Below are 24,976 nucleotides of genomic sequence, written 5' to 3'. Positions count from 1 at the left end.
AGTCAAGGTAAGTAGTCAGTATACACCAAAGGGACCAAGGGTGACGACTTCTCTACATGAGTTATCACTGGTTTCAAATAAGTTAACAGGCACATAATTCTTTCATTGAATTTTAAGGTTTTTCTTTACTAGGAATTAAATTCCTAACTGCTTCTCTAACATTCCTTTTCAAAGTCTGTTCCTGCATAGGTCATTTGATTACTTGCCCACTGACTTCTATCATACGAAGAGAATTAGAGTCTGAGCATTCAGATTGGCTTTAACTGGTGACAAGAAGGAAGAAGCCTACAATTAAATATCCCAGAAATTTATTTGATGTTTGCTTGAGTACATTTTATATAGAAAGGTTGGGATTGTTGGTGTCTGGAGCCCCTGGTAATTCTCTAAACCATAAGGGTGCCAATCCAGAGACATCAGAAATGAAAACCGCAAGCCCAATTTTAGGACTGCGGTTTAACATTTGTCTCTGGTCAAATCAAGCCACTCCCTTAAAAACGCTTGAGGTGTTAGAGCCACTATGTGAAAACAGCTGACATGAAGGAGGGCATTTAGATTCTGGCTTGTCGAATACTTAAATACTTGGAAATAAAAATATTCAGCTTTGAAGTTTTCAATACTGGAAAACTTTCAAGTCTAGGGTTTACAGCCAGAAAGGGCTGCTTCGTACTCCTTAAATTGGACTGTTTTCCAAAAGGTTAATCTTCAGCTTTGGCTTCCATTTCTTCTGCATCATCATCTCCATCCACTTCTGCATTTTCTCTCTCAAGCCGTTCCAGCTGCCTTGCAAGTTCAGTCTCATCTGTATCTGTAACCACTTTGGGCTGTGGAAGAGGTACAATTACAAAATGAGGTAAACAGTAGAGCAGATTTGACTTCAATAGTATTACTGGCTAATGTTTAAAATTTAATGTAAAAAATACTTTCATTTCTAACAATTCAGTCATACCTGTGCTGACTTACCACTGAATAAGTTCTATCAGCTCAAAGTTAAGAAAGTACAAGACCATCCAAGGAAACACTACACACACTACACGCACACTACAGTGGAATACTGTTTTCTGCCATTTTAATAAGCTCAACTGAAAACGAGTTCAGTGACCACAACGAAAAGGCTACCAAATGTCTTGTTTTCTAAAAAAATGAATACTCTGGGATCCAGATAAATTATTATTCTTCCTCACAGAATGAATCATTCTATACACATAGACATATAGCATATGAGAATTAGGTTTTATTCCTATTGAGGTGAGGGAAAGAGATTATTCTATGTTTGAGATGGAATTCCCTAGGTAGACAAGCCAGTCCTTCATAGGTTTGTGTCACACTATGCCTAGCAAACTTTGCACTGTCTACTATTCCCCCCGAGGGGGAAACCCTAGCACTGGTACAAATGTCTATCCTATAACATGCACCCCAGTGCTGTTTTATTACAAACAAAACCCTTTAGAAATAAACAATTACTTTATACTCAATAATTTTTTATTCCCAAGTATATCTGACTGGGCAGCTAGCTTTGATATGCTGCTAGCTCTGAACTTCAGGCAATCATCCTGGCCTGTTTCCTAAGTACTGAGGATCACAGGCATGAACCATCACATCCAACTCATCTGATACAACAACAGCCTTTACTTATTCATGTGTGTGGGAATGCATGGTCATGGCGTGCTTTTCAAGTTGAGAAGACAACTTTTAGGAGTCAATTTTCTCCTTCTAACACATAGGTCCTGGATACTAAATTCTAGGTCACCAGTTTTGGCAGCCAAGGCCTTTAAGTCGTTTTTGCTGGCTCCATATCTAACATTTTCAAAAGCACTAAAGGGCTAAGAGGTGAAGTAAGTTCTGCACAAGAATGGGTCCAAGCCCTATAGTCATAGACAAGGCTGGACACAGTGGTATATGCCTGTGACCTAGAGCTCGGAGAGTGAATTCAGGGGGATCTTCAGCTCTAGGTTCAGGGAGTCTCAAGAAAACAAGATAGAGGATATCCAACACTGATCTGGCCTTGTATGTGCACATTTGGGTCAGTGTACCTGGGCACACACACTACAAGGAAAATGAGAATAAGTAGCTAGGCAGTTATCAGGTAGTTCACGGCTAGCCTTGATTACACAGTGAGCTGAAAACTAGCCTTGACTACATGGAATCCTGCCTCAAAAGAAAAAAACAAAGCAAAAACATTAAGAACAAAGTAAAAAGTAAGACCCCAATCTCACCTCCATCTGAACATTGAACACTCCCCTCTTCTCCTCAATCTTTTCTTTGATGACTGCCATAGCCTGATTGAGAACAGAGAGTCCTTCTGTCCTCTCTAGGGTCGTTGTTGTCATCACATACCTGGGTGGAGCTATTAGATTAATCTAAAGGACAAAGATGAAAATGAAGTTATGATTATACTTACACAGGATATTAAAAATTATTTTATTAATTAACTACATGAAGAAATCGTCTTGACTTGCCTCCCAGTTCTCAATCAGTTTATTAATATATTCTCGTAGATTTTTTCTCATTGAGGTGATAAAATACTCTAACAAAAGCAATTTATAAGAGAAAGGATTTGTTTTAGCTCACAATTCAAAGCATAGTTCATCATGGCATGAAGTCAAGGCAGTGGGAGTTAGTCACATCATGTCCAAAGTCAGAAAGCAGAAATGAATGCATGCATTCAATCTATTCAGCTCCCTCTCCATTTCTACAGTTACAGATTCATTCAGAGAATGGTGTCATTCAGTGGGTAGGTGGGTAGTGTACCTCAATAACACAATTAAGACAATCTTGCACAGACATGCCCAGGAGAATTCTAGGTCTGTCAGGTTGTAAACTAACACTAACCATCACATGTAGTCAGACCACTGATACAGTGATCTCATCTAGTACATATATACAGTCTACTGTAATACTGAATATGAAGAATTGTTGCTTTTGCAGAGGATGCTGGTTTGGTTCTCAGCATCTACCCAGTGACTTACAATCACCTGTAAGTTTGACACTCTCTTCTGGTCTCTGTGGGCACCAGGCACGGACATGGTACACATGCAGGCAAACACACACATAAAGTAAAAATTAAATCTGTCTTGAATCCACAGAGATCTGCCTGCCCCTGCCTCCCAAATGCTAGGATTAAAGCCATGTGCCACCATGCCTAGCAATAAATCATAAAAAAGGAAAAGGTGAATTATTTGTAAATTGATAGAAGAAATCCTAAGAAATCCTGAGAAACAACCACCCAGTTCAATGTATGTTACTGAAAAATCTGTTGCCTCCCAAGGCACTACAAACATTTTGGGCACTGCAACTTCTATTGTAAAGAAGATTTAATATTGCTGGTTTACTAACAAGAGAAATCATCTATGTCCACTATGATGGCAGCACCATCAAAAAGCCATAGCTGCAAATAGCCCCCAACTCTAAATAAATAAATAAATAAAAAAAAAAGAAAAGAGACATGACGCTGAACTCAGATTTTTTTCCAAGAGCAATAGCTTTAACTTCTGAGTTGGCTTTCTAATCTCCATGATAGTTTTGTTTTTAGGAAACTCTCATAAGAAGGAACTGGATTGAAGTGATTTTGAATAAAACTTCCATTTTGAATAGGGGTTAAATAAAGCTTAAGTCCCTATGACCTCCCTGGGAAACTGAGGTCCTGCTTGGCAGAGGGATACATGTATGTGGGAAACTGATATCCTGTTTGTCAAGTTGAGCCATACAAGCTAGGCAAGGTACCCCAGTGCAGTTGAATAACCAAACATATTGGAATAGGATAAATGTACACAAAGACACATTCCTAAGGAAGGCTTTATCCCTAAATCCTGACTGGAGGGATAACCTGGCATAGGAGTCTGTAGTGTTGAAGCTTAAATACTCTGACTCTCTGGCTCAGGGGTTGTGGTTCAGCTTCCAAGACTGTTCTACAGCCCTGATCAATTAGTGATGGTCTGAGTGCAATATATTTTTATCATCTTAAATACTCAATGGGATGAACGTTCAAGGACACAGTTAGCTTCTGAGTCTGTGCTGTTATCCTGACTGGTCAGTCTTTGTTACCTATGTCAAATAAAGATCTCACTTTGCTAGACTCTTGTGACTGCTTGGATTGTTTTAGATTTTTGGACTCCAACACTCTGACCCTGAACATGCCGGGTATGCCCTTTTTATCACTTAGCTCTACTTTCCTACCCACACAACCAGCAAGAAAGGGGAAAAGACTGGGACCATGACTTAGTGGCCCGGGGTTCAACTGCTAACACACAGGTTGACCAAAAGGATTTGAAGAACAGGGTGGAAGATAATGCATAACTTACCTTGATGGGCATGGTTTCTGTAGAACAATTCAAACCTGCTCTCAGGGCTTCTTTTACAGCATCAATGCCTTCGTAACCATAGCAAGCTACTTCAATATCTAAAATTACAAAAATTCAAAAGCTGGCACAAGAAAGGACGATAAGGAAAGATACACCATGACAGCAAATTGTCTAGAACTATTTAGAAACTGCACACCATTTGGCCTTTTTCTACCATGTAGGTTCTGGGTTTGAACTCAGGTATTTAGGCTTGGTGGCAAGTAGCTTTACTTGCTGAAGCATTTTGTCAGTACTGACCCAGCAGATCTTTTATCTGTTCCTGAATAGAAAATGTTAACAGCTATGAATTTTTATTGGGGGTTGCTGCTAGCTAGGGAATGAACCCAGGACTTCACAAATGCTAAGAATGTGGTCCACCCTGTTTATATACCTCTACCCCCTAGACCCCTGGTTTTCAACCTTCCTAATGCTGTGATCCTTTAACACAGTTCCTCATGTAGTGACCCCAACCATAAAATTATTTCATTGCTACTTCATAACTGTAATTTTGCTGTTAGGAATCTTTATGCAAATATCTGATATGTGACTCCTGTGAAAGGGTCACTTGACTCCCAAAGGGGTTGAGAACTGTTGCCTTAGAAATATATGTTCCTGTAAAGTATCTGAAAAGTGTAATTCCAGATTACCACCACAGAATCAATACAAAGGCATGGAAGGATACTGCTGTCCTGTTAAAATATTTTAAATTATAAACCAAGGCAAAATAATACTTCCACATTAAAGGGCTGATTTAAAGTTAGTTAACCTTCTAGGTCTCTTTGATTTGTGCCAAGACATTTTTCAGTTTTGTAGAAGTAATAATTCCTTGGGCCAAAGACATGAGACTGTGATGGACTAATTACCCAGCCTGTATGAAGCCCTGGTTTGAGTGTAAGAGCCAAAACAAAAACCCCAAAGCAGTCAAATAACCCTCTCCCCAACCACGCAAAAACCAAACCAAAACACTTTAAAGTTTGTTACAAAAAAAAAAAAAAAAGCAAGCATTTACCTGCTCGAATCTTGACAGCTTGTGGGGTCAAACGCCTATTGATATTGTTAATGAGTACTTCTCTTTCATCTTCATTCAAATCTAAACTATCCAAGATAGATGGGTCTCTGAGAAAAAAACAGAGCAAGAACTTTCAAGGTAATATTACTAATAACTGTGAAAACAAATACATCCTGCAGAGTAATACAAATAACAGTAAAGCACTAGCTTCCACATTGAAGTTGAAATCTTGACCTTGTACAATTTTAATTATGTGTTTTTTTCTCTTTCCAAATGTGTAAACTAGATTGGAGAGAGATAGCTCTGTGATTAAGAGCACTGGTCGTTCCTCCGGAGGTCCTGAGTTCAGTTCCCAGCCATTACATGGTGGCTCACAACCATCTATAGTGGGATCTGATGCCCTTGTCTCTCTAGCGCTCTCTTCTGTCATTCAGGCACATGTGCAAATAGATTGCTCATATACACAAATAAATCTTAAAAAAAAATCAGTATCTCATAGAATTGTATTAAATGAAGCAACACAAATAAAATACATGACAAACAGAAAACAACTGATTATCAAAACAAAAATTTTTAGAGATCTGGCTAAACTAAGCAACTCAATAAATACCTTCGAACACAAACCTGACATCCTATTATGCCGACTTAAGTCCTCCTGAGTAATCAGGACTCTCTATTTCAAGGCCTGAGAATCTAGCTTGGAAGCAACAATACTGGGGCACTGGGACAGGAGGACACTCATTGCCAGTGAGGTCAGGAAGGCCCTCCTGCAGAGACCAGCATGCCATTTAATTCTCCCAAGTGTCCAAGGCCTGGATTAAATTAAGGAAGGGCCTAGCTAAAATTCCATGTTAACTGAATAAATGAAAGGAAAAAAAAAGGAAGAAAAACAAAGCGGAAACAAAAACCAAAACTAAAAGAACAGGAGACCCTAATAAGCAGAGGCAAAACGTTACAGAAAACATGGCAAGCATCCAAACTGAAACTATAGTGTCTCAGTGAAAAGTGACAGAATGTGCATACAGTCAACTTTTCAATTAGCTTGCACAAGACAAACTGAAATATCAACACTGTCACGTGATGACTGATAGAGACAAACACAGACCGACATTTATAATCAATAAATACACAAAGATGTTGACCTGATGAATAAGCAGGGGCATGCAAATCGATTATGGCAAAGGAAAAAAAAATCTGAGATGTATATCAAATAATAGTAAAGATGAGAGAAAACATCAATATCTTATCTATACAGTTTCTAGGGGAATATAAACAACAGAACTAATTTGGAGTGTAATTTGGCAAAACCAAATAGATATTAAGTACATTTATACATATTTATAAAATCGGTCACGAGACTCAACAATTATATTCCTAGGTATTCTCTAGAAACCCTCAAAGGTGTATGTACATTCATTTATTCATAAAACTGTTTGAAAATGGGACAAAAAAATTAAATTTCTTAATATAGGAACAGGATCTCAAAATGAAATGATACAGATTATGAGGAAGTAGGTATACATTATTTAATCTGGAGAAATCCTAACCTTGTAAGACAAAATGCAACTTCATTTTGCCTATGAAAGATAACAATGGATTAAAGTGTGACTACACAGCTTATCTTATATGTATTTTGTGGACTTGTGAAGTCTTGGGAATAGAAATAATTTACATTTTCCTAAGATTTTGGAGTATTTATGCATACAGAATAATGTATCTCAGGGAGAAAATCCAAGTTTGAACTTGAAACTCATTTATGTTTCAGGTGTACCTTATACAGACCCCTTAAGGATGTCATTTGCAAGCATCCTTGATGTGCCTAGGCTTCAACCACTACTTGTTACAGGTCAGCATGTTTGTGGAATAATGTTGGTTCACAAACTTTCAGAGGGGGGTATTTTGTACTACTGGGTTAAGGATGCTCAACATGTATACTGATAAACCTTAAGTGAAAATAGTACACACTAATGACTTCAGGATAGTGCTTATCAATGAGTGATGCTGGGTCTGAAGAGGAAAACACTGTTTCTAGTTACTTCAGAAATTTAGTTGTTTTTCTTTTTAAAAAGATTTATTTATTTTATATATGTGAGTACACTATCTTCAGACACACCAGAAGAGGGCATCAGATCTCATTACAGATGGTTGTAAGCCACCATGTGGTTGCTGGGATTTGAACTCAGGACCTCTGGAAGAATAGTCAGTGCTCTTAACCTCTGAGCCATCTCTTCAACCTGAAATTTAGTTTATTAATTAAAAGGAATAATGTGAGGCATGACGAATCATATATGTCAGTATTGTATATATTGTATAAACCCAACAACTGCCACTGAATGATGATGGAGAGAAGACTGTCAAGGGAAGGGAACTAAAAGGACATTAAGGCCGGACAAACAAATGCAGGAAGTTAAACTAGGGCCAGGTGGTGATGGTATGCTGTTAAAATACACACTGAGTGGATGGGCTGCGGCTGAGTAACTGTGTGGTATATGCTTGTGTCCTGGATTCTAAATTTCATTACCCCTCTCCTCCCATTGACTAAGGAATAAAGAACAGAAGGATAAATAGTGCTGAAGGGTGAACAGTTAGGACCTGTAGGGAGCCAGTATGCCTGAGCTTCAATACTGGTGACTGCTGACACCAACTGTGGGATGTGTGACTTTGAACAAATTAATCTCTGCCTCAGTTTCTTCAATTCTAGCATGAGGACAATAACCCATACATCATAGGATTTTAGAATTATGGAACTGCTAGCTGCTATTATTCTCCTGTCTTACATAAGAATTTGCTATGCCAGGGATGAGTCTTACTCCCGTTTAAGGAAACCAGTTCTTAGCAGAATAAGGGCTGGAAATTCACCTCAAGACAGTGGTGAGGAGTCATGCAGCACTAATATTTAGGAAGGAATGGGAGGAAAAGATGCATTGACAGCAAGCAGGGAGAAGTAAATGGTTACTAAAGAGGACATGATGCTTCCTATAAAAAAGTCAAGGTAAAGATGAGAATTTTTTTTTTCTGTAGTAGAAATTAATAAAGGAAAAAGCTGAATATCCAAGCAAAGGAGTAAGTGGCTGGAGGTACGATTAGTCTGAGGGCTGGAAGGGCACAGACCCTAGGAGTACAGGAGAAATGAACATTTCAAGTGGTCTGGAAGGAAGTAGATGGGTGGTGAGCATGTCAACCAAGAGAGAGAGAGTGGCTAAGAGGGCTTCTGAGGAAGAGCACTAAGAAACAGACACCATAAAGATGGGAGCAACGACAGCAAAGAGCAGATGCTGGGTAGCAATGAAGACACAGCCAAGGCGAGACCCTGAATATACCGAGGCACCAACTGATCTACAACTGCAGAGAAGTCAGGGGAATCACTTGAAGCATGGATGTAACAGAAGGAAAAATAGGGAAAGGCTTGTAATACTGGCAGGAAAGTTGTTGAAATGGTATCTCATGGTAAGACACACAGAGAAAACCAGGTTTAGAACCAGAGCCTAACAGTTTATGAAGAAATACAGTAGGACTATGGCATAAAAAGCACAGGATTTTAAGAGGCAAAGCAAACCTAATGAAAAAGGTCTATTATGAGGCTACATGGACGGTCCAAACAAGTGTGGTAAGCAAGAGGCTGCACTGTTCTGGGCGAGATGTCCACACTGGTCCCGAAACCATCCAGGCACAATGAGGAAATGGAAATGCACAGGAAACAGTGTGAGATAAAACCACGTAAACAACGGCAAATGAAAACTATATATGCATGACCACATAGGATCCACTCACACCGCAGGCCTTTTACACTGAAATATTTTTAAGGTTAAATTTGACAAGGACCCAATGTCTGGGTGTTCTATAACTAGATGCCAGGCAATCAATCGGTGTGCTAAGACTTAGCAGGTGAGACAAAGGCGGAATCAAGGTGTTCTTACGAGACTGCATGCTTAAAGGCATCATAGGCACCATATCCAGGTCTCTTGTACTTGTCATCAAAGACCCAGGCAGTCCTCTGGAATAGGCTTTCCAGCTGCTCATCCTTGGTATACTCTAATACCTCAGCAACATGGCGAAGAATGCTATAAACCTAGATACAAAATGAAGAATTCAATAATTTGAAGGAGAGCCACAAAGAGGCATTTTTGTATTTTAGCAGAAGATGTAATTTCACTTCAAAATAATTACTGAACAATAAAATTTCTTGACTACAAATTCTTTTTCCATAAAGAAATAGTCACTCCTTCACAATAATCAACTCAACTAGGTATAAGGAAAAATATGACATAACTTTGGGTTTTCAAACAAATTAACATCTGAATTTGTTTTACTTGCAACAAGGCACTAAGCATCTTTCCTTACCAAGAGTGCTCTTACATGATCAAATATATACAAAACCACACTATAAGGGGAAAACTGTTCAAAGCTCTGTTACCATTTAACAATTATCCTTCCATTACTTACCCATCAAACTCCCTAAAAATAATACAAATTTAGAGAAAATTAAGAAGCTATTTCATGAGCTAGCAAGATGGCTTAGTTAAGGTATTTATTGTCAAGAGTGATGACTAGAGTCCAATCCTCAGGATCCACATGGTAGGAGAGGACTGGTCCCCACAAGTATTTTCTAACCTCTATATGGGGACCACGCTATGTACATATATGAATAAATGTGTAAATGTATATAATAAATTGTTTCATGTTTCACATCAAAATTGAGTAACAGGTCCTAAGCTGCTTGTTTAACGTTATCATTCCGGGAACATACTGTTGTCTATGCTATACTTATGAGACAGAGGCTTCTTACAGTGCCCAGACTGGACTCAAGCCAAACTCTGGTTTAGCTTCTCATGTGACTGGGGCTATAGGTACAGATCACTGTACCAGGCAAACACTCAATCCGACAACGTCCTAGAGACCAAATATATGCAAATTGCCTACAGCAGTGTTTTAGAAACATAACAGGATCAAGGTAACACTTTTACTTGGACAGCAGAGCCTTCTCTATACTAGGTAAATGCTCTTCCCTCTCAACTATAATTCTAGTCTGTGTCTTTGAGAAAGGGTGGCAACTATGTAGGTCAAGCTGATCACAAACTGCTACGCTGGCTTGGAGTGCTGGAAATGACGGCCCTTACCACTATGACTTGGCATTCTGCATTCTAATATGTAGCTAAGTAATGCCGAAGGGCTTAGTGCAAAGACTGTATTTTCTGAATGACAAGTCTTGCAGAGATTTTACTTTCTTAAAAAATACATTTCTTTTACATGTTTCAGATGTGTAAACACATAAAATGACAGCAGCGATCTGGACCATAGTCTCATGTATGTGGGACTATTAATTTTACTGGGTGTCTTAGTTTCTTTTCTGTTGCTGTGATTAAATATTCTAACAAAGGCAAGGTAGAGGAGGAAGGGTTTCTTTGCCTTACAATACCAGGTTACATTTCAGATAAGGAGGTCAGAGCTAGAAGTCTGAGAGAACTGGTCACATCAGAAGTCAAAAGTTGAGAGCTGACTCGATGCACGCAGACCAGTGCTCAGCTTGCCCCACCTCTATTTCACCCAGGCCAGGGTCCCTGGGTCAGGACATGGTTCCACTCACAATTAAGACAAATCTTCCCCCATGAATTAACCTTAATGAAGACAACTCCTCACAGGTGTGCCCGGAGGACTGCTTTTAGGAGTCAAACTATCACACTAGATTAATCAAAATAATTTTAATTAAAAACCATTTTTATTCAAGTATTTTCTTGGTATTTTATCTTAAGGATAGGAACGCACACAGCAGAAAGGACCAAAATACTAGTAAAAGACAAAGAAAATATGCCATGAAAGACAAAGGATTAGGGGCTGCAAGATGATTTCAGTGGGTGAGAGCACTTGCTGGTCTTAAAGACCTGAGTTCAATTCCCAGCACACATGACTCATAACATTATCTACATTCTCTCCTCCATCCATGCCTCCACCCACCCACCCACCCACCCATTTGCCCAAGACCTGGTTTCTCTGAATAGTAGCAGTCCTGACTGTCCTAGAAATCACTATGTAGACCAGGCTGGTTTCAAAGTCACAGGGAATACAGGGGTGTGTATCATGAATACCAGCTCAAAATCTATTATTTATGTGTATTATGTGTACACTTGTTGAGTATGCACATATGCATACAACACAGAGGCCAGAAGAGGGCATCGGATCCCTAGAACTTGAGTGACAACAGTCAGTTGTGAGCTGCCGGATGTGGGTGCTGGGATCCAAACCTGGGTGAGTCCTTTGCAAGAAGTACTCTAACCATACAGCCATCTCCAATGCCTCCAAAACAGAGAAACCTTAACAAAGAGACCAACTTACAGTTTTGGATTTTGTGAATTTGTCTTCACATTTGATTGCTTCCTCTGGAGAAACTCTTCTTTTTGACAAATCTATATATCCTGCATGAAAATATTTTAAAATAAAATTTATTTGCTCAAATATAAATATGTGATTAAAAACAATAAGCAAATTAAGTATTTGACAGAGAAGCTTACAATTATCTACACTAAAATCATGGACAAAAATACTATGAAAGATTTCAGAAACATTTTTATCACAGGGCAATTATATATTCTTTATTGCTTTAGAAGAAATTAGTATTTTAAATTATTTAATTGAAACATACTTAAATATTTCTCCCTAAGCATTAGAACAGTTGAGAATTCACTATGATTTGATTAAGAGGCTATTGTCAAAGCAGGTGTGGTGGCACATGCCTGCTAATTCTAGAACTTAGAAAGTGCAATGCAGAATATTTACACTTTTTGGCTTTTTGTTTTGTTTTTGATTTTTTGAGACAGGGTTTCTTTGTGTAGCTCTGGCTGTCTTGGGACTCACTCTGTAGACCAGGCTAAGTCCAAACTTCGATTCACCTTCCTCTGCCTCCTGGAGTGCTGGGAATAAAGTGTGTGGCACAGATGCCTGGCCGATGGTAGATTTAAAGCCAGCCCAGCACAAGAAAACCCTGTCTCAAGACAAACAAACTGAAGAGAGGCGACTCTCCATAGAAGTAACACTTCCATCTTCTGAGTGACCAGCACCCAGACGGCAGGATCTAAAGCGCCCTGCTGAACCCTTAAATCAATCCGTACGGTAGGTTTTCTTTCCCAGAGACGCTGGTCTTTCAATCCGAAGAAACCAGGACTCAGAAAGATTAAAGAATTCATTAGATACCCAAACCATAGATACAGCCAAATCCTATGCTGGATTTGAACACAGAAAATGTGTGTCCTAAGACCACACTTAAAAAAAGGACCACACAAAAAAATTTTGTTATTTCATTCTCTTAATATTTTCCAAAGAATCTAAGTTGTTAACATTGAAGCCCAAATTACCAATTTTTCTTCTCACAGATTCTTTTCTAATGTTTTAATCTAAGAACCTGTAGCAAAAATGTTATAAAATTTTACTTTTGTTTTCTTTTAAAAGAGCTGGCTCCATATTTCATGTAGGTCTACGATTTTAGGATATTTTTAGAGAGTAAGATCATGTTCCTATTTTTCAGCATATAGACATGCAACTGTATCAGTATTATTTTTAAAAAGACAATGCATATACCACTCAGATGCTTTTTGACCCTTGTTGATAACTGAGTATATAAATGAGTATACATAATTTTGATTGTTAAAATGAGCCGTCTTTAAAAATACATAAAAAGATGGTCTCACAGTATAGCCCAGGCTGACCTTGAACTCAGACACATATGCCTGCCTTTTCTGTCCTGGGGCTAAAAGTGTGCATCACCACGTCTGACTCCATTTGATCATGCCTCTTTTCTTTTCCTGACACCCCTACCCCTACCTTTCAGGTGTTGGGGTTCAAACCCGCAGAACCCTAGGCAAGGTCCTTCCATTGAGGTATACCTTAGTCTCTCATTTTCTCTTCAACTAAAAACCTAATCATTTTAGATTTTTCATCTTTTCTAACATAACAACAATCATGAAAAATTTCCAGTGGCCTTAATATATAGGTGTTCAATTTAGCAAATGTTTTGCTTTTTCCACTTAAAATACAATAATTCAAACAAGTTTCATTATGATCAGAACATACATGATTTTAACTCTTAAATGTATTCAAAGCTCTATTATGGCCCAACTTATTATTTTAGCAAGCATGACATACATATCTCAAACAAATGTATGCTCAATGTTTTGTGGGTGTTTAGTGTTCTATAAACTGGTCAAGATTTATAACAACTTACTTTTGGATATGGCTTTTATATTAACTATCTAAAGGTTATCTAAACCTCCAACTATGATTACAGATTCATCTATTTTAAATCTTTACTTCACAACACTAAGCTCTAGTGGGCACACACATCAACAGCCATGTGTCTTAATCATTACATGCTTACTTATCTACTTTATCTGATATTAATAGATACTCTAGTGTTATTATGGCAGATATATCAGCCCAGTATACCATTTACTATCTTATTTATTTTTGAAGAGAACTTACTAGGTAGCCCAGGTTGGCCATGAACTCAGAAATGTCTGCCTCAAGTGTTGGGATAAAAAACATACACCAATACCCTTGGCTCCATCTACTTATTTTCAGTAAAGTATGACAGCATTATTGTTGGGTCTTGCTTTTTAAAATATAGGTCTAGCCTATAAATCTTTGCCTTTTAATTGTAATACTTGTTTGATTTACATTTTGTATAATTATTAATACAAGATTCAGACCTATTATTCAAGTACTTGTTTTCCTTTTCTCCAATTTGGTTTTCATTTTTCACCTGTCTTAAGTATATTTTAGAATTTTTTAGAAGTGTCTTTAATTTTATTTGTATGGGTGCATGTAAGTAAAGGCCTACATGTAATTCCTATGCACCAGACGCAGGCCTGGTACCCTGGGGCCAGAAGAGGGCTTGGAATCTCCTGGAAATGGGAGTTACAAATCAAAATTGCCAGTAATATTATAATAACCACTTTCCCCCTCTGTATTCTTTTCTCCCCTATCTTTACTAGAGATTAAACTCAGGGTTTCATGATAGAGAAACATTTTAAGCTATTCCCAACCTAGACAGGGTCTTGTTACATTGCCAATAAATCTGGAGTGCTCTTTCTACCGGTTTTCTGATTAGATGAGATTATAGGCACAAACCAGTGAGAGTCTAGCTTCTAGTCTGTCCCTCCCACCTCCTTCTGAGTAGGGGTTTTTCTGCGTTGCTCTGGCTATCCTGGAACTCACTCTGTAGACCAGGCTGTCCTCCAACTCAGAGATCCACCTGCCTCTGCCTTCTGAGCGCTGTGTTTAAAGGCATCTCACCACTCTGCTTTTTATTTTATTTGAGAATCTATGTAGTCCTGGCTGTCCTGGAACTAACTCTATAGTCCAGGCTGGCATTGAACTCACAGAGATCTGCCTGCTTTTGCCTCCTGAGTGCTGGGATTAAAAGAGTGTTACCATGCAAGTATCTATGTATGGATGCTCCATTCTTGGGATCTCAGTAACTTGAGTGAGAAAGCCTCTCCGAGGGCCAGCAAATTCTTAGAAGAGTTAGCAAGGGGTCTATATTATGCAAACTCTTAATCTGGAATCTAGTTATTCTCACATACTATGCCAATATTGTACTTGTCCTATTATCAAGTCAGAAGGAATTAGATAAATTGGTAACCCCTTTGTCCCAGTACCTTCCAGGATTATTCAAACTGGCCAGCTGTCAGTAATCCTACCCTGCAAGATTCTACTATGGGAGGTAGGTAGTTCATGTCTATAACCTCACCAGGGAAGTAGATTGTGAATATGAAGCCAGCTGAGGCTAATATAATTTACCCATTCCCTGCCATCACTACCAAAAATAAAACGAAAACAACCACACTGGTTTACTCTTTCTCACAGTTCCTTCTGTCACCTATCTCAAACTAGAGCTTCCTCAAGTGGCCATGCATGTCATGATATGCTTTCCTTTTGGGCACTGTAAGAAAAATTTCCTTATCAGTCAATTACTTTCATAAATTTAAATCTTGATGGTACAAATAAGACAAACAACTGCATTGTAAGAAATAAAGAGAAAGGGAGAAAAGAGGAGTATTTTAAAATTATATGCATTTTCAATTCAAGTACCCTAAAACTAGCCTAAAAGTGTATTATTATTTCTCTAATGCAATTTTATTTGGCAGTAAATTCTGTTTCTTAAAAAAAAAAGTCTCTATCTTGACTTTTGTTGTTCAGTATTTTTACTGGCTACACAATTCTAACTTGTTTTTTTCCCCAAGGCCTGGCCTCTATTAATAATTTCTAATAAACCAGAGCACTTTGTATCTCTACCCTCAACATCCCACATACTTTTTTTTTAAAAGCTATTTTCATAATTTTTATGTACTCTCTACCCAATGTTTTGATGTACTTACATGCAGTTTTACTACCATTTATATTGCAGCAAGTTGTGGACATTTTCCAGTCGGTAAACTCATGGTTTGATATTTAGTAATTATAGGAAACTTAAGAATTTTTTGGAGGGGTGTCTCACTCTAACAGGCATGCCCCGGCCTAGTATTTTTCCCAGTTAACGTATTTGGTTCATTCTTCCACTGGCATAGCACTTTTTTTTTTTTTTTTTTTCCTGGAGCTGGAGACCGAACCCAGGGCCTTGCACTTGCTAGGCAAGTGCTCTACCACTGAGCTAAATCCCCAACCCCCGGCATAGCACTTTTGATACTGGACATGGCTTATGTTCTATCTGTATTCTTTTCCCCTGATATTTTCTGTCCTTTACATTGGCTCTTTCTAATTTCTTTTTTAAGATTTCCCTTTGTTCATTTTTGAAAGGATATTTTAATGTGTTTGGGCAGCAGAACCATCCATCAGCTTAAAAAATCCTGTCTCCTAATTCAAACTTGCATTTTATCTGGCCCTTAGCAACCACACCTCAGACATTGTTTGGTTTTATTCCCATTCATGTCTAATAGTTTGGGGTGCATTTTTGATATTATGATTTGGGATAGGTTCTCAATTACTTTTTTTTTTAAAGTTGTTTCATCAGGAAAAATTAAGTATTTAAACTCAAAATGGACTCAAGTAGGAAACAACTTTAATCTACAGATTTTAACCCCCAACGGATGCTTGAAGGTTATCTATTAATTCAGGGGTCACAGACTGGGACAGAATTTAATTAAAGACCAAGGGGCTCTCCTTTTGTTGGCCTTTCCTATCTCTAATCTAATCCTAATACTGCTTTACTAATGCTTCTTTTAATATAATTCATGTTGTGGCCCTAACTATAAAATTATCTTCATTGCTACTTCCTAACTGTAATCTTGCTGTTATGAATCACAATGTAAATACCTGAGCTTTCTGATGGTCTTAGGTGACCCCTATGAAAGGGTCATTAACCCTCAAATTGAGAATGACTGTTCTAATCCTTATCATTATTACCATTTTTCATTTGCTGTGGCTATGCAGGGCTGTATGCGATTTACCAAGTAATACTGTTAAGTTTTATAGCAGGCAGATCTTAGGTGCTGGAAGTGTCTTTAGTATGTACTTGGGGAAAACACAAAATAGAAAAATGACCCAGCAGATCTCCTTTCTTCCAAGTGTGGACTTTCAGCTTTTGATTTCTCCTTGTCTTACACAGTTACTTTATACATGTCTGGAATTTACAACTGTTATGTTAAATGTCTTGTCCAATAGGATCTAACTTTCTCATATTAAAAACAGCTCTCCTTTTGGGCATGGTGATGCATGCCTTTAATCTCAACACTCCAGAGGCAGAGCAGGCAGAACTCAGTTCGAAGCCAGCCTGGTTTATAGAGTAAGTTCCAGGACAGTCAGAGCTACACAGAGAAGCCCTAAATAATAAGAAACAAAATAAAACAAACCAAAACCAAACACCTCCTGGGCTGTAGTTGTAGAAGCAGCTCAGCGATCAATAACATCAGCTCTTCCTCTGGAGGACCTGTCTTTGATTCCCAGCACCCACATGATACCTCACAATTGCCTATAACTCCAGTTCTGGGGGAGTCAATGCCCTTTTTTAGTTTACAAGGGTACCAGGTAGGCATGCAGCACACAGATATACACGTAGGCAAAACACCTATACATAGAAAATAAACAAATCACCACCACCACCAAAACAAACAAACCCAGGCAAAACCCAGACCTCCTCTACAGGCTCTTTTATACACTGATTTATGCTCACTCACATCAGAACAATCAGATCTCATTCCACATAAAAAAATGCCAATGCAGATAACCAGTCTACACTTTAATTGCTTGGTTTTAACTGACGCAGTACAAATAGGTTCTGCTACAGAAGTAATCTTTTATGTATCTCTATTGTATTCTGAGATATCCTTGATGGCATCTGAAAATATACCTGATTCCTTTGCATATATTTTATGTAATAAAGAATTACAAAACAAAGCAGTATTGGGTCCTATTATTTTGGGACAGTGATGTGAAGACTTTAAGCTGAACGTACTAGCAAACTCAATGGTAGGGAGGTTAAAAATATGCCCATCATAGGTGGGCAGTTATTTAAGCTGACATTAACAGATGACCTGAAACTAACTCCCAATGAATTATAGTGAAATTGCTAAAGCTAATACCTACAGCATATAGTACTATACAACATGCTTAGAAGTGTTCACAATGGTGATGATTTACATGGAATCCAGAAAAAAGATGCACAAAGGGAAAAAAGAATATTTATTCAGCACTGAAAGATTTTGTGGAAACTGAGAGTTAGGGGTACAACACACAAACATCATAACTGCTAGAGATATTGGAGTTCAGGTGTGTGTGTATGTGTACAGCATAATTTTTTTCAAAGCTTAAATCATCAGGCATTGTGGTACATGCCTTTAATCCCAACACTTGGAGGCAGAGGCAGTGGCAGTGGCAGCCTGGCAGATCACTGTGATTTTGAGGCCAGCATGGTTTACAGAGCAAGTTCCAAGACAGCCAGGGCTATGCAGAGAAACTCTGTTGGGGGGGTGGGAGGGGGGCAGGAGGGAGACCAACAAACAAACCCCCAAAATGTTAATTTTTAATCTTACTTTTACATTTAACCCAGTCATCTTATTGTTAATCTAATCTAATTCTAAATCAAGAAAAAACAAACCACACCAAATAAATTCATATTCACATCTACTAATATTTAAGGGCTCTCTAGCAGGCCCAAGCATTGCGAACAAGTTTTACCCTCTCCCTCACTAAACCCTTTAAATTACATTCCTAAAGCTTGCTCCCAAGATCTATCTCTTCATTTGGTCAATGAAGACAAAACATGAAGGTCCATCAACCAAAATTCATTATTTGGCTATACTGGCTAACTTGTTTAATAAGGACTTACCAACTGACCACAGCATAGACTTCCTCCTTTGTCCTTAGAAACTAGTCCACTTAAAATACCCACTGTCTGCTTTTGTCTGTCCAGAGGCAAAACCCCATAGTACCTTGTCCTTCCTGGGTAATAAATCTTTGTGTTGAGACCTTGTGTTTTCCTAGAGGCCCTCACTTACAAATAAAGATGTTAATTACTACTCCAGGTTTTTCTTTGGAACTTAGTTATAATTCTTTAAGTACTAAAATACTAAAAAATTCCAAGTCATTTGACCACAAACTAACTCTGGAATTAAACTACTCCTACATGCTGGGTAGGAGTGGCACATGCCTTCAATCCCAGCACCCTGGAGGCAAAGCCAGGCAGATGTCTGTGAAGCCAAGGCCAGCCTAGGCTACAAGTAAAACCCTATCTTTTTTTTCCTTTTAAAATATATTTATTTTATGTATGTTAGTACACTATCGCTGTCTTCAGACACACCAGAAGAGGGCATCGGATCCCATTACGGATGGTTGTGAGCCACCATGTTGTTGCTGGGAATTGAACTCAGGACCTCTGGAAGAGCAGTCAGTCCTCTTAACCGCTGTGCCATCTCTCCAGCCCAAAACCCTATCTTGAAAAACCAATCAACTAACCAACTAAAATAACTCAAACGTTAACCAAACCAAACCAAACCCCCATTACTACAGTAAGAGGTTTCTGCTTAGCCAGCTAATTAGTACCCTTTAAATTTAAAACTTTAGACAAATGAAACATGGATTATGTATCCACAGATGTGGGTATGTGGTTTTATGTGCACACACCATATGCCATATGCCAGTTGAGGCTATAGGAGAATCTTGGGTGTATTCAGGAGCTGTTCAGTTTGATTTTTGAGATGAAGTCTCTCATTGGTCAGGAACTCACTGAGTAAATTGGGTTGGCTGGCCATGAATCCCCATAGTTGGGATTACCAGCTTTAACCTTTTTATATGGGTTCGAGGGATTGAACTCACTTCCTCCAGCTTGTAATCAAGCATTTCAATGACTGGTTACGTCCTCAGCCACCATGTGCTTCTTTAACAATTTTGGATGTAAAAGAATTTATGTAGCTTCTAGTAGAATCATATCTATGGTAAACATTACAATAAAATAGTTGTTTTCTAGAAGCACTCTGACCTCGAGGAAATCATTGTGGAAAGCAGTGACTACTTTCTGTTAGCTACAGAGTTGTCTTTGCATGACTCTGGTCACCAGTCAGTCTTGGTGCACCTGAACAGCTCGCATTGTTGAGTGTACCGACAGGGCCCAAAGAGACTGAAGTTGCAGAGGCCTGATGTTTTCTTTCAGGAAACATAGATTATATTAGGGGCTTTTAGTATGAGAAACTAACCCAAAAAAACAACTTTTGTGAACAATTGATAAATACGCTTTTGAGTGTCTTTTCGACATTAAGTCCACAGAGGCTGGATCTCCCTACTGTGAGTGACCTTCTTTCTTTGATTGTCTCTTGAGACTCAGAACACTGACAAATTTAAGCATAGTAGTTTAACTACAGTGTATTTTAAAAATAACCCATTCGAAACCAGAAACTTCTGCAGTTTTGTAGTTTATGCTTCTTAGCTATTTTTTTTTCTCACTTACCTTTTTCTTTATCCACTCTAATGACAACTACACATTCATTTCTGCCAATTCGGATCAGTTTGTTTATAGAACGGATACGTCGTCTGGATAATTCACTAAGAAGAATCATGCCTTCAATGTTATTATATTCCAACAAGCTGACATAGGCCCCCATTTCAGCAATGGATCTTACATTCACCATCACTACATCTTCGACCTCAGGAAATTTGTGTTGATAAAATCTACAACTTAGACCCGGCATTCTGCAAATTAAACAAACAAACAAAAATAAAGTGTTAAGCTAAAAATAATCAATGTTGTAGACCTGACAATGAAGGAACACAAGAAAATAACATGGATATTAGTCTTCTCACTTCTTCAAATGTCTTAAATGTCAGAGAAAGGATAGATATCCAGTACTCAACTTTAGTTTTTATTATGCTCCATATTTCTGTGACGCTTAGGCAATCACTTTTAGAGAAACTATTAAAACTAATGACTATCTATAAAGTGCTGTGAGGCCTAGGATTAAAGGAATACGCCAAGAGTAAAACACTGTTTTACTATTACCACTGAAGTAGGGCATCTAGGTGTATACACATAATACCAACACTCTAGAGGCTTACCCAGAAGGATCACAAGTTTGAAAACAGCCTGGGCTATATACCTAGATGCCATCTCAAAACAAAAGCAAAGCAAAAACAAAATCCCAAAAAATAGTAAATCAGTACCCAACATTTTAATAGCTATCATGGAACGAGGGGGGGACATCATTATAACACAGTTTTGACATTACCTAAGCTACTCTTTCTCTAAGTCAGCTCAGATGGCATATGTTACCACATAGTGTATAAAGGGAAGACTGATTAAACTTTAACCAATATGCCAAATGTTACCATCTTTTTTGTGATGCTGCAGACTGAGTTTCTATTTACACACTAAGCAAATCTTTCTTGACTTGCCTCTCATTAACTACACTCCTAGTCTAGTATCACTGTAGCCAAAATTACAGTACCACAAAATAAAACTTTATTAAGGATTGAGAGATGCCTCAATGGATGCTCTTCCAGCAAATGCAGATTCCATTTCCAGCACCTACAGGATGGCTCACAATCATCTCTAACTCCCATCCAAGGGGATCCGATGCCCTCTTTTGGTCTTTGTGGGCACTGCAAGAACATGGCACACAGATACTCATGTAGGTACAATCCTCTTAAAATAAAAAAGACTTCATTTTGTATTTCCCTTTAAAACAAATGAGTTAAAACTGAGTGTGGCGGTGCACACCTTTAATGCCAGCACTTAGCATGCAGAGTCGGCGGATCTGTGTTTGAGTCTGAGGCCGGCCCAGTGAACAGTGAATTCTAGGATTGCCAAAGCCACACAGAAAAGCCCTGTCTCAACCCCCCCCCCCCAAAAAAAAACAAAACAAAACACCACCAACCAACCAAATGATTTGATTCAGTCAGTTATTATTTCTAACTTATATTATTCTCCAACAGTTTGATGAGGTCAGGCCTTGTCCATGCTAGGGAAGTATTTCACCACCAAGCTCTATCCTAGTTATTGTAGTTTTATTTTGTTAACACATATGCCTATTTTTGAGACGAGCTTTATAAATCTCTACAATCCAAGTGTTTTTTTAATCTCCATGCACTAAAGATACTTAAAATCATTCCCTTTGATCCACCCAAGAATCCAGCACCTTCTCTTTAATAATCCATATGGCTGGAAATCATACCAGTTAGCACTATACTTTAAAAAGGAAGACCTGAGACCTTAATTGTAGCTGAGGACTTTAATGTTTTCTTATTAATCACCACCTACTTAGAGCTGTCAGAACTCAGAAGATAGGTAGTAACTACTGCCCAAAGCCCTAAGAAAATAAATGTGACATTTTAGTAATTTACTTTCTGGCAGATATATGTGTTTGAGACCAGCTTGGTTGACAGAGTGAGTTCCAGGAAGCCAGGGCCACACCAAGAAACCCTACCTCAACAAAACAAAACCCCCCAAAAAACAACCAACCAACCAACCAAGAATTAGACTTTCTACACCCAGCATATGGTACAACAAAGTTCTGTCCTAGTATGGTTTACAAACAGACATGCACACAGCCCCACTACCAACTGGGAAGATGTATGTGGGACTTAGACATCTGTTTCTGTCAGGGAGGACTACTACATGATCCGGTCATTGCCTAGCTCTTTGACGTACCACTTTCTCTCTATTTCTCCCTGTTTGTAGATAAGGAAATGGAGGTGCGGGTGGAGCAACTTGCTCCTTTACATTTGGATATGTGGTAAAACTCAGAATTTGAGCCTATTAAATTTCGAACCATTTATACTCTTAAATATCACAAATAGAAACATCTAACATAATCAAAAAGTAACACTGATATGCGTTGGAAGTACGTATCACACATGTTAGGCCAAACTACCAGGACAGAACTATACTGTTTATCTAAAGTAACATGTCTCAGACTCATTTCTCTTGCAGCTCAACAAAACAGGGATTTAGTAAACAAAGAAAGCAGATGCTCAGCTAGAATTAACCATTTGGAAACAGCTGTTTCATTTTTTAAACAGAGCTTCTCTTAAGGGTGGGAATGTAAGGGTTTTCAAATATCTGTATGTAGAGAACTGGAGAATTAAACAAAGACTTTCAAAATGAGCATCGAAATAAATGCTATAGGAAAACGTTTTAAAAGCTGTTAGTCATATTTACTTAGCAAATTTCTCCAAACAGTAGCATCCAAAAAGGTGAAGCTTTTTGTATTAATCAGCTGGCTAAAGGTTATAGGCAACGGGATAAGAGAACACAGACTAGAAATATGGCTACTACTTTAAAAGGCACAAATCTGTTTGTAAAATATGGAGTAAATAATGAACAATATATTACTTCCAGTAGAAATAAAGTAGTCTGAAACTATAAAGGAATTCTTGTCACAAAGAACTTACATGTTGGCTTATTGACTAAATCAATTCATAAAAACAATTATTAAAAGAGTCCATGTTCTTCTGTCAATGAAATGGAAATAAAGAATTTATTCAGTCCTTTTGATAATCTTGAAAGTATTCTGATTTTTTTCATTTTGCCATTTAATTTGTTAAAACATTTGTGGGTAGGGGGGCTAGTCACTACTAAACAATTCTGACACGAAAATTCTTTCCCAGGGAATTAAGTACCAGTGGGAAAACAAATTAGGGCCACAAAGTGCTAAGAAAAAGCACAGAAAAGAATTAACAAGAAGCCAAGGAACAAAAATATTAAATGACTTCAAAGACAAATACATAATATACACTAAAATCAAGAACCAAACCTAAGTCTTTAACATTAAACCTGATCTCCACGAAGCCTCACTGTATCAGAGTAGTAGACGATCATGTTAAGTGCTCTCCCACCCCCACTTTAGACAAGGTTTCAGCGTGCAGCTCTGGCTGGCCTCAAGCTCACAGAGCACCTGCCTCAGCATTCTCAGTGGTGGGATTAAAGGGTGCACCACACACCTCTCACTTCTGCCTTTAGAGTAGGTTGTATGTGTTTTGATGTAAACAAATGCAAACACTTTACGAAGCTAGTTTCAAATACCTTGCATCATCAGCATTTTAACCCTGTTAACAATAGGTCTGCTTCTAGAGCCAGTACATTGTCATGTCACCACAGCAGATGTGGGCAACGAACATTCCAAACTAAAATATAACTCGTTGGGGAAACGCTTGTTCAGCTCTGAAGTTTACTAGTACAATTAAGTCTTTTGAGAATTAGGTGCCTGCCATCTGGCATCATAGGCCCAGAAAAGGCACTAAAATGATCAACTGTCGATGGCCCCCTACCCCTTTAACATCAACTTAATGAGAAAAATAAAGACTTTTCTTGATGCATCCTTTTTTCAAGGACCTATGTTTCTACCTTAGTGAAAATCAAAGCATCCTAGACATGGGGTGGGAGTGGGGGGTTTAAGAGCTTCAATGTGAACACAGTTAACGCTAAAGTTTTTCTTAATCTCAGGCTTTCAGCGCCCATTATAAGACTCTAGTTTTATTTTCAAAGTTGCCCAAACAGGGTAAATAATCGCCTCAGCAGCATGACTTCAATAGCTGATTTCCAATTCCAGGAATTCTTTCTTACAGAAATGCACAACTAGAACGGAAAAACAACGACCTTCAATGCTAATAGTTACGTTTCGGATTTTTTTTTTTAAACTTAAATACGGTGGTTTATCCTATTGATTCTCTGACTAAAAGTTCAGTCTCCAAAGAGTCAGAAGTTTTGGTAGTATCCTAGAGCTGAAAAGAAGAAAAAAAAATGCTCAAATTCTGAGGCCCGGTAAAAGCAAAGCGCCCAATAGTCCTGAACTAGGGGTGGGATGTCGGAGCGTTCTCCAGAGGCCTCCCCACCACAAGACATCTTTAGGGAGGCTGTAAAAATCTACTTGGCCCAAGTTCCTTCACGGGGTTCCTCCGCCCGTACAGCCACGTTTCTGGTTCACAGGACCAGACACCGGTTGGCGAGAAGGCGCAGGAAATATCCAGCGGGCCGTGGCGACGTTGTCCAGATACTTCCCGCGCAAGAACGGGAAAGGGGGATGGGGTGATAGCCCGGGGCCTAGACCACTCCTATCACTGGACATAGCTACGGCGAATTCTTGGGGAAAGCAAGGTGCGGGGCCAATCACCTGAAGTGTATGTGTGAATCCCGAACTAGGGTCCCACGCCGGGCTCC

The 24,976-nt window shown here is 38.5% G+C and overlaps 1 protein-coding gene across 1 annotated transcript; it reads right to left on the bottom strand.

The window, feature by feature from the left end:
- Window positions 1-293: 293 nt before the first annotated feature.
- Eif2s1 (eukaryotic translation initiation factor 2 subunit alpha) lies at window positions 294-24,955 on the bottom strand. Its single transcript, NM_019356.1, is given in 8 exon segments — window positions 294-821; window positions 2,214-2,357; window positions 4,299-4,396; window positions 5,347-5,453; window positions 9,264-9,415; window positions 11,677-11,756; window positions 20,273-20,514; window positions 24,930-24,955. Coding segments are annotated over 7 exon segments (948 nt in total). The 5' UTR covers window position 20,514; window positions 24,930-24,955; the 3' UTR covers window positions 294-695.
- Window positions 24,956-24,976: the final 21 nt, after the last annotated feature.

This window comes from Rattus norvegicus, chromosome 6 (assembly GCF_021556685.1).
Source record: "Rattus norvegicus strain SHRSP/BbbUtx chromosome 6, alternate assembly SHRSP_T2T, whole genome shotgun sequence".
Classification (NCBI taxonomy): domain Eukaryota; kingdom Metazoa; phylum Chordata; class Mammalia; order Rodentia; family Muridae; genus Rattus; species Rattus norvegicus.
The sequence above is the reverse complement of the archived record's forward strand: the minus strand, read 5'-3'. Positions and strand labels throughout refer to the sequence as shown.